Source organism: Arachis hypogaea, chromosome 2 (genome assembly GCF_003086295.3).
Source record: "Arachis hypogaea cultivar Tifrunner chromosome 2, arahy.Tifrunner.gnm2.J5K5, whole genome shotgun sequence".
NCBI lineage: Eukaryota > Viridiplantae > Streptophyta > Magnoliopsida > Fabales > Fabaceae > Arachis > Arachis hypogaea.
In genome coordinates this window covers 102,582,488-102,601,817 of record NC_092037.1, presented here as the reverse complement: position 1 = coordinate 102,601,817, position 19,330 = coordinate 102,582,488, and the positions used below count along the sequence as shown (strand labels likewise).

At 27.9% G+C, this 19,330-nt stretch overlaps 2 protein-coding genes across 3 annotated transcripts; one reads left to right on the top strand and one right to left on the bottom strand.

Moving 5' to 3' along the window:
- Positions 1 to 2,362: 2,362 nt before the first annotated feature.
- On the top strand, positions 2,363 to 4,945 carry LOC112759872 (ACT domain-containing protein ACR10-like). Of its 2 annotated transcripts, none has more exons than XM_025808074.2 (5): positions 2,363 to 2,895; positions 3,006 to 3,224; positions 3,500 to 3,605; positions 3,688 to 4,294; positions 4,550 to 4,945. In XM_025808074.2, the coding sequence occupies exons 1-5, from the start codon at positions 2,742 to 2,744 to the stop codon at positions 4,688 to 4,690; spliced, it is 1,227 nt and encodes a 408-aa protein (XP_025663859.1). In that variant the 5' UTR covers positions 2,363 to 2,741; the 3' UTR covers positions 4,691 to 4,945. The 2 variants fall into 2 exon arrangements, with proteins under 2 accessions (XP_025663859.1, XP_025663860.1); XM_025808075.2 differs by having other exon boundaries at positions 2,441 to 2,895; positions 3,018 to 3,224.
- Positions 4,946 to 5,737: 792 nt separating this feature from the next.
- Positions 5,738 to 11,664, bottom strand: LOC112730079 (uncharacterized). Its single transcript, XM_025780193.2, has 13 exons — positions 11,488 to 11,664; positions 10,495 to 10,632; positions 10,324 to 10,405; positions 10,146 to 10,222; positions 9,526 to 9,641; positions 9,320 to 9,428; positions 8,580 to 8,696; positions 8,390 to 8,481; positions 8,219 to 8,285; positions 8,027 to 8,108; positions 6,794 to 6,885; positions 6,526 to 6,669; positions 5,738 to 5,918 (listed from the first exon to the last, which is right to left on the bottom strand). Exons 1-13 carry the CDS (start codon positions 11,662 to 11,664, stop codon positions 5,772 to 5,774), a joined length of 1,440 nt encoding a protein of 479 aa, XP_025635978.1. The 3' UTR covers positions 5,738 to 5,771.
- Positions 11,665 to 19,330: the final 7,666 nt, after the last annotated feature.

Here is a 19,330-nt window from a genome sequence, read left to right as displayed (position 1 = left end):
CCGTCTGCGCTTCCTTCAGACTAGCGGCAGTTCCATCTACGCTTCCTTCCTACAATTTCGTCTACACCTGTTTTATCAGTTTATGCAATTTTTTTCTCTTTATTTCGTTATTTTAAATAAATTTCAAATTCAAGTTGTCACTTGAGTATCTAAATAATACTAATTGATCCTAATTAAACCTAATTATATTCTAACATTAATAATTTGCCTATAAAATATTATTCACAACTAACAAAGTCAATTACTTTGGTTATATATAATAATACAAAATATTATATGTAAATAAAAAATAAACTATTAAATCAATCATCATTTATGTGTATATATATATAATGTTTATTTTATTTTTAATATGTATTTTATTTATATTTTAATATATATTTTATATAAATAACTGATTTTTTTGTGTATATACAAAACTTGATAATAATAATATTAATAATAATAATGTACAAACTAAAAGTAATCTCATTTTTGTGTGTGCTAATGACTAAGAACTCTACATATATACATATCCTCTTAATTGACTCCAAGTCCTCATTTGATTCAAGATGAACATTTGATATAAGATACTATTTACATTAGTTAATTATCTGAATCTATACTATCATATTATTTCATTAGTTAAAGTATATTACTGATAATTGTTTCGGGAGTTCTCTAAAACTGAACTGATTAAACTTGAATATATATGTGGTCCAAATGTTAGAAAGATGAGGTCTTAGGCTGGTTTGGTCCGTGAACCGTTTCTCAAATTGTTTGTATGCTTGAATATGAGGGGGTGGTATTTGCAAGACATTCCATTGCTTAAGTCAATAAGGGATTAAGCAGGTTTAGAATATTAGACTTTTATATATTTGAGTGTGTGAAGATATTTATAGAAGATGAACTAATAACTATTGATAAAGTAATTCCACTTCTGAGTGGATAATCGTTCCTTTATCTTAGATTTGTTAGGATCTCTCCTCTAAAAGTGAGAGAGAAATTTGCAAAAACAGTTATTCACTTAGATAAATGTTAAACGTCTGTTGAACCCGATCTCTTGAAAGAGGTCAGACACGTAATAGAAGTCAATCTGCTGAATTGAGCCTTTTAACTCTATTTGAGTCTGATTTTATTATTTGAACAAAGGATATGATCAGATAATTATATTCAAACTTCAAAACTAACTATATTTACACTATCTTTTAATTAAATTTAAATTTATCTATATCATCAAGTGATAATCTTACACACCTATATTATAATATCACTAGGAAATCACATGGTACTTTTTTAAAAGTAATATGAATTACAAAAAAAAAGTATATAGGCAATTATGCCAAATACAAAAGAAAAAAAAGAAAGAAATTATAAAATTATATACATAATTTCTTTTGAAAGGTCCGTCATTGGTATTATTAGCAACTTTGTTTTGGTTGTGTTCCCATGAGACAGAAGGAAGGTTTGTTTTGTTTTGTTGTGTGTTTTAAATCCATTTTATTTTATTTTATTCCAAAGAAAAATATGCACATGCATGTGATGAAAATTAAAGGTAGTAGATAGATAGATTAATACGTGTCCATTATCATTATCAAGAAATGAATCATTATTAAATCTGCTTTTTTTCTTTTCCGGGTTTCAATAATGACACTGTTGCTTAAACGAATGAGATGTCTACACAATTTGAATTGTGTTAGCGTCGTTTCTTTTGGTTATATGTGATTGATTTTAAATTAACAAACACGAAAGATTTTTATTTTTGAAAAATTAATAATATTTTAAGAAGTAATTTAAAACTATACTAGGATATTATTATGAAATCTATTATTACCAAACTTCAGAATTCTATTTTAATTTGTTAAACATTATTGTTAGAATCAGGATATAGTAAACATTAATGAGGAAATCATTATCATTAATTGTTTTGACGAAAAGTAAAGCAAGTATTTATCAGTTAACTTAACTGTTCATGCCATTTACTAGAGAAAGATAAATAATTCATATAAAAATTTAACTTTATCTTTTTCATTATTATTATTATTATTATTATTATTATTATTATTATTATTATTATTATTATCTAAACGATTTCCACGTTAGAAATTTAAGACTTTGATGTAATTATGTTTCCTATTACGTAGAATACTTTAAAAAAGTAGTTTTAAGAGTTTATTAATTTCTATATTATTAACATAAAAAAGTTGAATATTTTTCACATTATATTCTAATCACATGAGTAAAAATTATTTCTTTTTAAATGAATTACTTTGTTTATATAATATAATTAATATGATTAAATATCAGCATAAATTTTATACAAATAATTCATAAAAATAAAAAAATAAATTAATCTCTTATTTAATTTCCATTTGTTTTTGAGATATATTGCTTGAAGCAACAAAATTCTTTTATTAAAAAACAGTACTATAAATAGTAATATGTTACAATATATAATAATATTTACAACCACATAGAAAGTCTACAACCTTAAAAACATTTGTCCCTCCCTCAGAAGCAGTTAAACTCTCTGCTTCTTCATTCTCCACATTACTCTCTCATATAATATTATTGATTATTAATTGTTGAATCTTATATAGAATTCAACAAGATACTACCACCAATAACAACCATTGAATAAGAAGCCATCATCATTATCACTTAATTAAACAGAAACTTCTCTTTTTCCTTCTCATATGCTTCAACAACAACAAGAAGAAGAAGAAGAACAGTGAATTATATATAATCCTAAGAAGAAGATTATGGGAATATTGCATGATGATGTAGTGATATTCAGGGAGGCAGAGAAAGAAGGAGATCCAACAGTGATAACAGTGAACTGTCCTGACAAAACTGGTCTTGGTTCTGATCTGTGTCGAATCATACTCTTCTTTGGTCTTAGCATTGTAAGAGGAGGTAATTTCAAAATCTAATCTTTCTCTGATTTCTTAGTCTTTTGTTTGGATTTGAGACATGGGTTTGTTTTGTTTTGCTTTAATGTTGACTCTTTTTGAATGAATTATTAGATGTGTCAACAGATGGGAAATGGTGTTACATAGTATTGTGGGTGGTTGGGAAAGAGAATACAAGATGGAGTTTGTTGAAGAAGAGGCTAATTGGGGCATGCCCTTCTTGTTCCTCAGCTTCTGGAATCTCTTATTACTCTTCTGATTTCCATCCACCTAAGCCTCCTCATGTCTTTCTTCTCAAGTTTAATTGCTATGATCGCAAAGGCCTTTTACATGGTATTCTCCATAACCATATTTACATGTGTTTAATGTCTTGTTCTTTTCAACATCAATCTATTTAGTAATATTTAGATTTGGTTTGGTAAATCTTTTCGAGTCAAGAATCAAGACTTTGAGGTTTCTGATATACCTTTGGTTTTAGTTTTAGATGTTACTCCTTTCACTAAATTACTTTATTCTCAATGTTTGGAGGACTAATATATGGAACAGATCATATGGGGTTTGATAGAAAGAACTAACAAAGTAAATGGTTTTTGTTTGAATGGTGACAGATGTTACAGAGGCTCTATGTGAACTAGAGCTTGTCATAAAGAAAGTGAAGGTATCTACTACACCTGATGGCAAAGTCATGGATCTCTTTTTCATCACAGACACAAGGTTTTTACATCTAAAAGAACGGATCTGATTAAGTACTATCAGTGCATCAAAATTAAACTCTGAATTTATTTTCATTTTGTAGAGAACTTATGCATACTGAAAAGAGAAAGGAAGATACCAAAGAATATTTAAGAGGAGCATTGAAGGATGCCATCATTGATATAGACATTGAATTGGTAGGGCCGGCGGCGGATATTTGCTCGCCGGCATCATCGTTTCTTCTGGCGGCAATCACCGATGAAGAAACGATTGGAAACAGAACGCTAATACGGTCGGATGAAGTGACTATTACTATGGACAACACTCTTAGTCCTGCTCATACCCTTGTTCAAATCATGTGCCAAAATCACAAAGGTCTTATCTATGATATCATGAGAACTCTTAAGGACTACAACATTCAAATTTGTTATGGTAGATTCTATGTTAAAGAGAGAGGAAAATGTGACATTGATTTGTTCATCATCACAAAAGGAGATGGGAAGAAGATTGTAGATCCGAAGAAGCAGCATTCTTTGTCGTCCCGGCTTAGGACGGAGCTACTCCATCCGGTCAGAGTAGGCGTCCATAGCCGGGGACCCGACACTGAGCTTCTCGTTGCCAATCCTGTCGAGTTGTCCGGCAAGGGACGTCCTCTCGTCTTCTACGACATTACTCTTGCTCTCAAAATGCTTCAAACTTGCATTTTTTCGGTAACTATTTATATTCTGATTATTACTCAAGTGAAGATATCTTTAGAATTTATAAAAAGATAATAGTTAAAAATCGTTAAATAATTTAACGTATTTTACTGAACTGTATAACAAGTTTGGTATTCGCGTCTTAGTTTGATGAGTAGTCACCTTTTTTTTATTGTTAGAATTTAAAAAATGAATAATTTAGTCCAGACATATGACATACTGAAAATCGTTAAATAATTTAACATGTTTTATTCGTTATTGCGACAGGCTGAAATCGGAAGACATGTGATCGGAGACAGGGAATGGGAGGTATACAGAATCTTACTTGATGAAGGAGGAGAAGGGTTATCTCTTCCGAGGAACAAGATTGAAGAAGGAGTTTGGAAAATGCTGATGGGTTGGGAGTGATAGATCCATGTTTTTGTTCATAGTCTAGTGTACAATTGTACATATACATATAACAAGCTCCTTAATTTTTATCTTATAGTTTATTAGGTGTTATCTCTTTTAATTTATCATATTTGTCAAGTTACACATTTGTAATTCTAACTTATATGTATATATAAGAAAAATGATAAGGCCATAGCAATTAAGAAGATCAAATAAAGGAAAATGGAATGTAATATATTGTAAAGTAGTAGAAATATATAATTGATACACAAATATCTTACTTCTTTATAATAGTTCATGAGTTTGTCTTTAATATATGGACAATGAATCTTAATCAATTAATTTCTTCTTAGATATTTTCTTAGGATACATTTTTCATGATTTTATTGCACAACGTTGTAGTCTTATACCCCACACCAATCTTAATGCTATTGAAATAATTTGATGAATTGGACTCAAAACTTTAGTGATAGGGGCTCTTTCCATCCAAAAACATTTGCTTTAGTTTGTTCATTGATTTCTATGGATGATGTTATAATATTATTGTGGGGTTCCTTGAAGTAGTATGATATTTCTCTTAATAGACATGTGTATTCTATTTAATTAACATATTTGCTTAATTTTAATTACACACATGTATTAAATAACTTATGAGAAATATCTTGGATTTAGATTTTTTAAAGTTTGAATTTCACTTTAAACTTTAAAGAGTAAAATGTGATCTCTTATTATTTATTTTATAAGTGTGATCAAGAATAAATATAAGAGAGAAACCATTTAAAGATAGAAGATCACACTTTATCTTCTAAAGTACAAATTTAAAATTTAGAGGATCCAAATTCAAATATCTTAACATCATTTATAAATTGAGCTAGAGAAAATTAATAGGACGATTAAAAAAATATTACTATATATTAAAGTAAAATTTGCATACAGTTTTTATGTAAAGTTGATAATTAAAAATCATTAAATAATAATTTAATCAAATCTATCAAATTATCTAATGATTTTTAATTATAAACTTTATATAAAAATAATTACATGTGAGACTCTACCATATATTAATTAACATGATTAATTGGTTTCTAAATAAATTAGCCTAGAGTTTCCAATATATTCCTAATTTGTGGAAGATGCCAGCAACCAAACCCCAGAAAGTGATTTCAGCAAAGATGACATATAATAGAGTACCCAATCTCTCTGAGTGCCAAACATTGTTAAACACATGCTCTTGGATCCAATTTACCTGGTTCATATCATCCCAAAAAAGTTGTTATATATTATGCTTCTAGCTAGCTACTTGAGATCAAGATTAAAGTGAGAAAAAGAATATTATAGTTGGATAAAAATATGAAAATTAAAGCATATATTATATTTATATAGGTTTAATTATACTGTGAGTTTTTATATTTTTTTACTAAAAATAATTATTTTAATTAGGTTTTTATATTTTGAAAATTTGTATTATTAGATCCTTATATTGAATTGAATTTTGTAATCAAATCCTTGGAATAACCAAAATATTACAAAAGAAATAAAAAGAAAAAGTAAACGCTCCTATATATAATTCAATACATATATATCTAATTTTGTAAGGTTAGTTAAATGTAAATAAAAGTTTATTCAATTTAAGAAAAACTTACATAATAATGCTAAACTGTGTTTAAGGGCTTTATTATATTGCAAAAGTTTATTCAAATATGCCAAGACTAGATTAATTTTTTAATTAAAAATTAAGTGAAATTATATGGATTTACACATGACCAACACTAATATATAATTTATGTGATATAATTGAAAGACTAAAAAGAATAAATTAAATAAATAATAAAAAGGGTAAGGTAGATTGTTACTAGTGTGTTATCTTGATCCTTAAAATACCATCCATTAACAAAGCCTGGGAAGATGCTCTGAGCAGCCATAACAAACACAAGCATTGCATTCATTCCTATCCATTCCAAGAACAAGAATGGCGTTCTAAATCCCCAAACATCAATCTGATTTTTCCATTAACAATATAATAAGTAATTAGGTAGTTGTTGAAATATTGTATTCTTCTAGCTACTTAATAAATAAATAAATAAATAATATTCTTATGTTATTGTTCACTTAATTACTTACCAGTATGTAGAATGCAGAGGATACAATTCCTGCTGCCCCAGCTGTGAAACAAACATAGCTGAAGCTGTATAGTTGCTTGTTGATTGGGATAGCTGCATTTCAATTTTGAATTTTCCATGCAGATTAATTTTATACAGATAATAGAATTTAATTATTCTGTTAGTCTCTATAATTTTATAAAATTTGTAATTAGATTTTTATATTTTTTTATTGGGTCGTTAAATGCTTTTAATTTTACAATTATGTTTTTTTATATAAAAAACATTAAATTAACAGAATATTTCGTCCCAAAATTATATAGTAAATATTTAGTTAGGTTCTTAATTATGAATGCGTTTAATTTGTAAAGAAATATTCAGTTAATTTTAATATTTTTTATATTAAAAAAGGTTTAATTACAAAATTAAAAATAATATGGAAATTTAATTAAAAAATATATATATATAAATACTTAATAATAAATTTAATGAAATTATAAAAACTAATAGATTAATTAAATTTTTAATTCATTCCCTGTTTTACAATTTACAGTTAATGTCTCAATGAAGCTAATTGCAGATCAACTACTTATTAGCATAGAAGAAAGCAATTCTGTTTTAGGCATGTAACTGATAGGGGTGAGTACGGGTAGAAGTACCGATTATCCGTCAGAATTTGAATCGAATCAATTAAATTGGTTCTGAAATTAATGGGTAATCGGGTTCAAAATTCGAACTAAATCGATAATTTTTGTTAGTGATTAGTTCGGGTATCGGTTTTAAATGTGCAGAACTTGAACCAACCCGCAAACTCGATTATATATTAATTAAATAAAAAAATAAAAAATATATATGGCTTTTCCATTAGACAATGATTATTCATTATTAATATATTTGGATTCTAATAAGTTTAGTTTTTAATGTATTTGGTGTTTAACATGTTTGGATTATTTCTATTGATGTTATATGTTTATTGTATTTGTTGAACTTTTAAGATAAAAATTTGATTTTTTTATGAATTTTAAAGTCATCAGCTACCCAATTACTCAAACCGAATCAATCCGTTTTTAATTGGTTTGGTTTGATTCGGATACATATACTAAAAAATGTAAATTCGAACCAAACCGAACTAATTATATTTTGATCGATTCGGTTCTAATTTTACCATAAATCCTAACCAAATATATCCGTGCTCACCTCTAGTAACTGAATTACCAGAATCAGTTAATGGCAGTTACTTGTATCAGTAGCTTACCATGTGTTAAATGAAGGATGATGCCAAGGATTAGTAACACAAACCCCATTGAGATCCATTGCTTTAACCTCTCTGAATGCCTCTGATGATAAAATAATAATGTTTTATAAATTAATTACAACAACTTAGTCTTTCTATATAATATAATATAATATTATAGGGATAAAGTAGTAAATTAAAGTAGTTAATAACCTTGAAGTGAATCAAGACATGACCATAGTGGACGCCAATGGTGCCAGACAGGATAGCTGATATGGAACTAATTAAAACGAACAAAAAAAAAAGTGAAATATAAAATAGTTAATTTCTTCTAATAAATCTTTCTATTTATTTTACATTTTCAAAAAATAAATAAAGACAAACCTCAACAGGCCCTCAGGTTCAAAGGGAGCACGACACCAAGTTGGAGCATCTTTACGAAAATGCCCCTCACTTGGAGAACTTAATGTGCATGCCTGTTAATGATTAAAACGAAGAAATAATTATAATTAATGAAAAGCATAAAAATAGGTAGTTTAAACTTATTAATTAATGATATGACATAATAAGATGCCTTCAAGCGTGACCAAACAGGGTGAGAGTAAAGATGGTTAATCCCCCAAACTTGTCTGTCCACATAGCCAACTGCATTACATGCTGCTCCTAAGTCTCCTCTCATGCCACATATTACCTTGTAGTAATAATTACAACAATTTAATTAATGATTAGTCACCAATAGACTAAAAATTAATTCATTCCAAATTTAATCTTTATTTAAAGGTTTTTATGTTGACTATCGTTAATTAATATACGGGAATAAAAATATTTAAAATGTCTTTTTGTTAAAAATATTTTTTAGTAATTAAAATTTAATTATAGAAATTTTTGAACTAAATTTTGAATTGGGCAAAATTAACATTTTTTATAGAAAATGACTATAATATTTTTATTATAAAAAATAATTAAAATATTATTATTATATAATTATTTTTTATAAAAAATATTAATTTAGACCAGTTTAAAATTTAATTCATCAATTTTTCAGCTAAATTGATTTGTTCGATTTAATTATGACAGAAATAATACGGTTTAATCGATTATATATGTTAAATTTTAATTATTAGAAAATATTTAAAAAAAAAGACATTTTAGATATCTTTACTTTCTTAATAAATTACTATATACATAGATATGCATGATTTGAACTCTTAATATTTATTTAAATAGATAAGTAAACTAACTTGTGGATCAACTGAGCTAAATTAACCATTTATTTGACAACATTTCAAATCATGAAGAGGTGCATAAACTTACTGTATGTCTCTTTGGGTTTTCCTCATTATAGTCCACAAAACTCCAATTTGGAACATAGAGGCTGAATGTTGTGACCATGTAAATCAGAAATGCAACAAATCCTCCAAACCTATGCAACATGTAGTGTTAATTAATTAATAATTAGTCAAAGAATTTTTACAATCTCAACCATTTAATTTCAGTAGAATTGGATTTGCCCCTCTCACCATTGCCATCTATAGGCAGTAAAAATGGATAGATGTCCAGGATTTAGGGTGGTTGGTCTAATCTTGGAACTAAATGTCTCTATTAGAGCAACAACACAGAATACAAGGCCTATTCTCTGCATGCACACACACAATATATATAATATACAAATTAAATTTCTCATATTTGTTATTCAAGAATATAAATATAAATTAACATTTTACTTAGTGTTTGCGATTTTCTTTAAAAATATCTCTAATGTTTAGTTCCATTCAATTTTGTTCCTAATATTTTCTATTTGTATCAAAATTACTCATAGACATTAATTCCATGTAAAATATTGGGGTAAAAAATAATAATTTTTAGGGATAATTTTGACAAAAATCGAAATCGTTCGAAATAAAATTAAATGAATCGAAAACATTAGAAATAAAATTGAATAAAATTAAATATTAAAAATATTTTAAAAAAATCATAGACATTGTGGACGAAAAATATATTTTATCCTAAAAATCAAGTTAGATTAAGTTGCGTAAAAATAAACTGATATTAGATGTTAGTTTAAAGGAGAATTTAATATTGATATTTAGAAATTAAATTTTTATTATAATAATTTAATTAGTTTGAGGATGAGTCGGACCTGAAGAATGCCACACCATCTAATAAATTTCATGTCAACCCCATATGAAAGGTCATCAGGGGCATGAGAGTATCCACCTGAGGTTAAAACTTTATTAGTCTTCTAATAATAACATATTAATTTGTATATGCATCTGATGAGGCAAAGTTAAGAAGAGAATTATTATGGTTAATTATACCTTGCAAAAGTATACCCCAGAAGAGAAGTTTCAATGTTCTAATGAATATCTTCTTCACAGCATATTTAACCTTAGGGACTCTCTGCATTATTATTGAATTAACACTAATTATAACATAATATAATTTTGACTAGTATAATATGATGATAGCTGATGTAACATTTTAATTACCTTGAAAGCAAGAGCTATGGCAACTCCAACAATGAAAAGAAAGAAAGGCATAACAAAATCAGCCAATGTGCATCCATTCCAAGGTGAGTGATCAATTTCTGGATAAGCCCCACCAGCATCATCAACCAATATCATCACCTTTACATACAATTATACACCTAATATAAGCTCATAATACAAATTAAATAAAGGTTTTTTGGTGTGAATAATTTTACTGAATTTTTAATTAAGTTTTTTTCTTATTGAGTTTTATATCATATTAAATTTTGTTACTAATTAAGTTTTTACCGTGATAAAAATGTTGAATTAACAGAATATTCTATTAGGTAGCGTTTGATGGAGAGACAGAGATGGAAAGATTAAGACTGAGAGATAAAGACTAAAAAATAGAGATTGAAATAAATCTTAATATTTTATTTGGTGCAAAGTAGGAGACATGAATTAAAATAAGAATGAAACTCTAATTTAATTTGCATAAAGGGTAAAATTAAGATTAATTAATTGAAATGAGGGTATTTTAGATATAAAATGATATTAAAGTTTCAGTCTCCATTTCTAAAAATTTTAGTTCCTGGTGTCCCTATTTTTTGGAGGTAGTGAAATACTGAAATTTTGGGGACAAACACAAAAATTTTAGTATTTGAACCAACAAATATAATACTAAGTTTCAGTCTTCTAATCTCTGTTTCAGTACCTCAAAACAAACACTACCTTAATAAATAAAATGAATATACTTAACACTTGACTAAATATTTTATATAGTTTAACGAAATATTTCATTAATTTCAACGTTTTTATCACAGCAAAAATTTAATTGTAAAATTTGATATGATATATAAAAATCTAATTGAAAATTTGATAAAAATATAAAAACTAACAGAATAATTAAAATTTAAATAAACAACTATTTGTATGTATACATGCACACATGTTTATAATTGTTAAAAGTATATATTTATTTTAATATATACTTTATCAATAATTAAGACTGACCACGATAGTGAAACCTCTAAATGCATCAAGTGTTGCGATTCTCTTTGTTTTCTGTTTCATTGTTCCTTGATCTTTCTCATGAGAAATGACCGTTTTGTCCTTTTCATCATGATCAATAACAATAGAGCCATTCAAACCTTCTTCCATTCTCTTTGCTTCTCCATTATTATCATCCATGGTAGCTATTATTCAAAAGTAGTAGTTTAAAACTCAATTAAGACATGCAAGAGTTATATAGTAATTGCATCCAATTTAAGACATGAAAAAGGTCACTGAGGTGAGAAAGACACCAAAAGGGTCCACTATTGTGAGAATACATTATATTGCTCAATAATAACAGTTTAATCCTCTTTTATGTCTTTTTTTTTTTGGTCATGCTCTTTTATGTCTTTAAGCTTTGACTAAAATTTTGTACTAATCACTAATCAGAATCCTCACCGCGGATACTATTATGGGCCTGAATTGGACCTTAAATTATATAAAGCCCAATTAATCCATACCGAAAAACAAAGTATGAACATGAATTTAAATGATACTAGTATGGTGTGGGCTTTGGCCCATCAAGCTTGTAACTATGCTGAAAAAAAGTATGTACATGAATTTAAATTAAAAATCTGACCAAAAAAAAGAATTTAAATTAAAAAAAGTGATATGAATTTTTGTATATTAATATTAATTAATTATCCTAATATAAGTAAGGTAAACGAAATTAAACTCTAATGTTGATGAGATATTTATGTGAACTAATTACTAAGTTTGATTTCATAGTCACAACTTATAATTAGGGTTGTACATAATTAAGGTTAACCAAAAAATTAAATCTATTTTTGGTTAACTAAAAATTTATTTTAGGTTAATTAACTAAATTAGTTTTACATGATAAAATTGATTATTAAACAATAAAAAATTTAAAAATTGATTTTCAATCGATTAAAAAATAATCAATTTTCATAGAAAAACTAGTTTTTGCACAGAAAAATTGAATTTTTTTCACAGAAAAATCGATTTTTGCTTAGAAAATTTTGATTTTTGAAAAAAAAATCAGTTTAAGAGATGATCTAAAACTCATATATTTAAGAGATGTGAATAATAATAATAATAATAATAACAATAATAATAATAATAGAAAGATAAGTTAGACAAAATAATATTTTTAAGTAAACCTTTTTCGGTAATTATATATTTAAAAGTAATTTTGCTTACTACTATCCAAACATTATCACTTCTGTCAAAATTAATTTACAAATAAGTACCAAACATATATATGAAAATATGCGTAATCCATTGTGGTTAAAAGAATTATTAGCATAATGACTTCAGCGGATAAAATTTCAAATCGGATTTAGACAAAGATTCTAGGAAGGAGCAAGATATTTAGTATAAACCAATCCCACACTTGAAACAATGTTCACTTTTCATCATTGCTTCAAACCCTCTTTTATATCCTAATATATATAGCCACCCACTCTAACATTTAAAGTAGGTTTATTAATTAGTTCAAGTCTATAAAATTATGATTAATATCTGCACGATTTAGCTGATCATCACGATATTATAATAAGCTAAAATATCATACTTATTATTTATATTTAAAAAAAAAACTTTATATATTATCATCACATGTGTGTGTGTATATATATTCAATAATAATGTATGTTACTATCTTATGTATAATAGTTATTTATTTTCTTTATCAATTATTCAAATGAGTCAAATTGGAACTTTATCTTATTCTCTCTCTTCTTTTGATTAATTCCATATTAAAGTTGATTAATTAATGGAAAGGCATCTAATTAGGCTATTATATAGTAGTGTAATCGTTCAATTTGAATCCTTCTTTGCATACAGCAATTATTACATCCTTAATTAATGGTCCTATGTCTCCAAGTGCGAATATTCTATAGGCCATGTTTGAGAAGCTACTGTGGAAAATTTGTTCCGATGGGTTACTTTAATTTGAATAGGATCTTTGGATATGTTGCCCACATAAGTGATAAGAACGGATCAATGATCTTATGGTAATAAGATATGATGTAATCATGACAAATAATCTTCAATATTTTTGTCAAATAATAAAATGAGTGATATACATCGCTTAATTTGTTTTGCAACTACTTATTATAATTTTTTAAATATTATATATATTATTAAAAAATTAATTATTATATATTTATATATAAATATATTTTTTATTTAATTTATTTTAGTATATGTTTTATATAAATAAATAATTTAATGGTTCATTTTTATTATATATAAAGTATGATTTTTTTTGTATTAAGTTACTTGACTTTTTATATGGTTCAACTTATTATTTTTTTTTTTACTAAAAATAGAAAATTTTGAATTTACGATTTTTTAGATAAATATAAAAAGATTATATCATTTGAGATATAACTAATTAGATGATTCAACTTATTACTTATCTCTAAATTAATTAGCTTAAATACTTAATAATAACTCTCTCATCACTTTCGGAAACAAAATATTGAAAGGGTACTCACTTTTATGGGGTATCATCATGCAAAGTCCATGCCCTATGCTAAAATTGTGGCTATTATAATATTATTCTACTAATTTGGTAGCTGCCCTTTTCACTTTCTCTAGAAAGCACCAAAGCACCCCTTTCTATTACCACATTGCCAAATTGCTTAGCTTCTGCAGAAAATCATGAAGGATATATATATATATATATATATAATCTTGTGCAAAACTTCTCAACACTTCATGATAATATATTACCTTATATTAATTAGGGGCCTTTAATTCCCGACATGGGTTGAAATTTAATTTGACTCTTCTTTTGTTGCTAAATTTATACTAACATGCATTTCATTTTTTTTGTGATATCCTCAAAATTTTATAGTTTAAAAATTAATCTGTTGTAAATTTAAATTTTATTCATATTAAATATAATAGTGAATTAACCATTAAATTAATTTAAATTAATTTGTATTATCACATATATTTTATAATTTAAATATCACTTTTTATATACCGTTTTTAATTTACATATGGATGCATGATTGGTGTTAGACTTTGATACAGAAGAGGGATGTACTTTATAATTTTGTGGTATCCGTGGAGCCACAATTCGAATCGAGTTCCATTCACCACACGGACCGTCCGAGTTACGTTTCACCAAACACACGGTCCGATTTAATGCAGCCTGGACACTCTCCCTGAACGGTGCCCGAAAGCAAACAAAGACCCATGCAACCTTTTCTCACCTTCCGATTACAATCACTTTTACATTTTACTCTCAACTTCACTCCCACTTTCTTCTTCCTTTCTCCGTTTTTAGTGGAGTTTTGCATAGTGGAGGAAAAAAAATCATGCCAAAAAAACATAAAATTAAAGATATTGATCGATCTGAGTTTCATATTATTCATTATCTCAGTCATCCTAATTATGTAAATTTTTTTAAATTTTTTAAATTTTTTATGTTTATAATTATTATTGTTAGAAATTTAATTATTATGATTGTTGTTAGAAATACAATTTAAGAATATAAATAGCATGATTATTAGTATTTTTCAATATTTGTTAGATTTTTCTAAAATTTTTTTACTAATTTTTAATTATAAATATTATTATTAGAAAATTCATTATTATTATTCTTGTTAGTTTTTAAAATTTAAAATTAAACAGAATGATAGGGTCTTTTTAGAAAGAATGTAATTTTATTTTTAATTTTTTATTATTTTTTAGTATAATTATGTTTGAAAAGAACGTTAATTTTTTAAATCTTTTAAAAAAATATTAACTTTAACTGTTAATGGATGAAGTTAAATGTTATTGTTATTGTGAGAAATTGTTAGTATTGAATGATTAGTAGAAAGAAAAGTATGAGAAACTAATGTATGTTTTATACAATGTATACAATAGGGTTAAATTAAAATTAGAATTAAATTAGCGGCAATTAATTAATTTTGAGTAGTTTTCAATTTAAATTTTGATTCAAATCATGATTCCCGTTTTTAAATTTTATACACGTTCACATTGAATGTTTGTTTTTGTATGATTTTGGATGTTCACTTTCACAGTTTTTGTGGATGTTTATTCTCCGAGTAATTCAACAAGACTCGGTCAGCAGCGCTGAGATGATGTGAGCGCGAGGTTCGGAGCTACAACTCACATCAACGACGCTGACAATTGCAGGTCACGAATGTTCGGCTGCGTAAGGAGTGACAGTGGTTCTTCCGACGAGGGCGTTGGCGCGAGGAGGAGGGCGTTGACAGAGGTTCTTCACGCAGAAACAGAGCGGTAAGACACAGGTTGCTGCGCACATGGCGGGGCGGCGGAGAAAGGGGGATTTTCTGCGAAACAAACAATGGAATTTTTTGGAGAGTAGGTAATGGTGGGTGATGAATAGTTAATGTGAAATAATTTGGGATAAATTGGGGGTAGATATCACAAAAAGCAATTAGAAATTATGGATAATGATGTTTAATTTACATTATTAATACATATTGGGCCAAATAAATAGCCCATTGTACATATTGTATAGATATTTTATTGTCTCCCTAACGGGACTCTATTTTTTATAATTGAGGAAAAATATTTAAATGATAGTAAATGAGTAATTAATATTTGATATTATTTTAGATGTTGTAATATTGTTGAGAATTTTGATTAGGAATATATGTATTAGTAATTATTTTTAGAGTAAAGTATTGTTTTTGTCCCCAACGTTTAGGGTAAATCCTATTTGTGTCCCTAACGTTTAAATCGTCCTATTTGTATCCCTAACGTTTGTAAAAGTGATTCAATGTTATCCTGTCGTCAATTACACATCATGAACGCTTTAGTTTGAGTTTTAAAAATCTCTTTTTGAAGTTATAATACAAATGTCTGGAATAGAATCGATGATCCATTCCGAAAAATAGCTCATCAAAAGTTGAAACTAATTCCTACAACATTTACATAATTCACTTTTCTATGGACATAATTGAATCTAAACACAAATAGTGGGTATAATATTAAAATTGAAAACACATCCAAGTGAGACTTAATTGAGAATGAATACATCCAAGTGAGCATAATTGAAAAATATAATCCGATTTATTAGTATAATTGATAATAGGATAACATTGAATCACTTTTATAAACGTTAGGGATACAAATAGGACGATTTAAACGTTAGGGACGCAAATAGGACTTACCCCAAACGTTGGGGACAAAAACGATACTTTACTCTTATTTTTATTAGTAGTTAGTTATGAATAATTTTAAGGATTAATAATTAATTTTAGAAGTTAGAATAATTAGTTTTATAAGGATTCAGTAAAATGATTTATGATAGTAAGTTAGTAATTGTTAATGAGTTGACTAGTAATTTGTTATGTTTTTTGTAGAAATTAAAAATGTTGACATGTGACCACCCAGTTTCTCCGGATCGGTATAACGATAGGGTGGAGGAGCATTTACGACTTACGAGTTTTTATCATGTATCTCAGATTGGGGTAGTGCAGTGCCAGAAAGCATTTACCACCTCTGTCACATCTGGAGCCATAGTTCCGTCACCTTGATCTTCATCTCCATCTGGACCAACAAATTCGTAGTTGTTTTCGAACTCTTCTTCACTGTCACTATTATGATCTTTCCGTAGAATATTCCGGTCGGCCTCAGATTGTTCAAACTTAACATACAACTCGATGAACGAGATTTGAGCCCGGTTTTCAATATACATTGAAAACATCTCCTGCATGCTCGCTTCCTCTGTCACATATTTGGTTTGATACTGGACGAATTCACCAAATACCGGTATGGGATATCTGTATAGAATACATGATATTTTTCTTGTCCTCTCAGAATCAATCTTTTCGCAGATCACACCTTTGATCTCTTCAAATGAGATGATAAAAGGAGTAACAACATCTAGCGGATTTTCACAAATAAATTTTACTCCTTCAGACATTTGTAACAAAATCTGACCAAAATAATACACTTTTAGTAACACTCTGTCACTCATTTCTCTCAATCACCAAAAAAGAAGCATAACCTTATCTACTAGATTTTCAGGTTCAAAACAAGCAATAAAGAAACCAAAAAGAAAAAACAGAAGAAGCAGCCCTTCAAGAAGCGGAAGAAGACGCGAGTAAGCTGCCACCAGTTCACTTCACACTTTTATATAGGCTTTTTAATCAACTCGCACCCTTCGATTATGTTAACCTGATTCAAAAAAATATTAAAAAATGAAATCGGACCATGCAATTTCATTTACCAGTTCATATAAAAAATTGCCAAGCTCACGCAAAATGGAGGGTCCGACTTTAATCTTCCTAAATTCAAATTCTCAGCATGAAACTCGGACTATGCGATTTGCTGTCCCATTTCATATTAAAAAACCAAGTTTAAGCAACACGGAGGGTCCGATTTCAACCTTTCGAAATTTAAATTCTCTTACCATACAAATTGGACCGTACAATTTGTTATGCAAAAGTTTAAAACCAAAGAACTCGCACGGTCCGAGTTCTTCTACCTCACACTGTCAAAAAGTTGTCCCACATATATGTCTAATTTTCCATAAATCCATATCGAAAAATAACATACATATATCTTCTATTTCCATAAAATTGAGCCTTTATATACTCTCTTTTTCTCTCTCTTTCTCTGATTTTAACCGAATAACTAACTAAAATTATAGCATGCATGAATTAATAAGTACCTTTAGAACATTATTTATTAAAACATATATTAAATGAAAAAAATTAAAAGGTTAAAATTTTTAGTTGGGTATTTAGTGATTGTATGAAGAATATATTAAAAACATTAAAAAATTTTAATATAAGTAACCTTAATACTTTTTATGCTTAACATCAGCATAACCTTTAAACTAATTAATAAACTACTTTAATTTCTTGTATATAGTTATCATTATCCATTTTAATGTTGTAGATAGTAATGACATCAATAAAACAAACCCACTTAGTTAATGGTAGCTTTAGTATACTAGTATCTTCCACATTTACCAATGAATGTGGGTAATCCAAGCACCATTATTGTTGGCTGTGAAAAGCCATGATGAGATGTTAGTGAACCATTAATTTATGTTGTAAATTGATTAATTGAGTTTATCCCAAAGTGATGATGCTTTTGTCTCGTGAACTGAAGTATGACACTTTGTTCTAATTTGAATTTTTTTATTTTTTTTATTATCAAATTGCCGATACAAAACCAGTCAAAGATTTATATTTTATATATTGTATATACTTAAACACACTTAGTTACAAGTTAAATTACAACCAATGCAAATATGCAATCACATGGCTGGTCACATGTTTTGTCTCATTTGATTAACACATCATTTGGCCTATATATAATTATTTTAAATAAAGAAGGGTTAGTAATTAAATATCTTCATTTTGGCTCAATCTTATTAATTATGAGGATCTTGCTAAGTAGATGATTTGCTAAAAAAATTAAAACAAAACAAAAAGAAAGAAGAAAAATTTTGTTGAAAAGTGTTAAGGACCGTCACAAGTTTAGTCCGGAGGCCGACGGGTCGGGGCACCGCCTCCGACTCAAGTCCCGAATCATTCTCCGCATCAGGGAACTTGATGGGTCGGTCCCTAACACCCGGTCCGAAGCTCGTCCGATTTGCTCTCAGACGGTCCAAATCTCTGCGCCCAGAAGCCGGCCGAGTCGGCACTCTCGAGGTAGCACTCGAAGCTCTGACCCGAAAACCAGAACGACCTGCTCCACCACGTGGACCAGGACAGCTTATAGAAGTTTTTTGGCCAGTAGACTAGATCACCTATGGGCCCGTCCAATACAATATATAAGGGAAGAAGATAGCTCTCTCCCGAGGTACATAACATTCTTACTTAATTCGGCTACC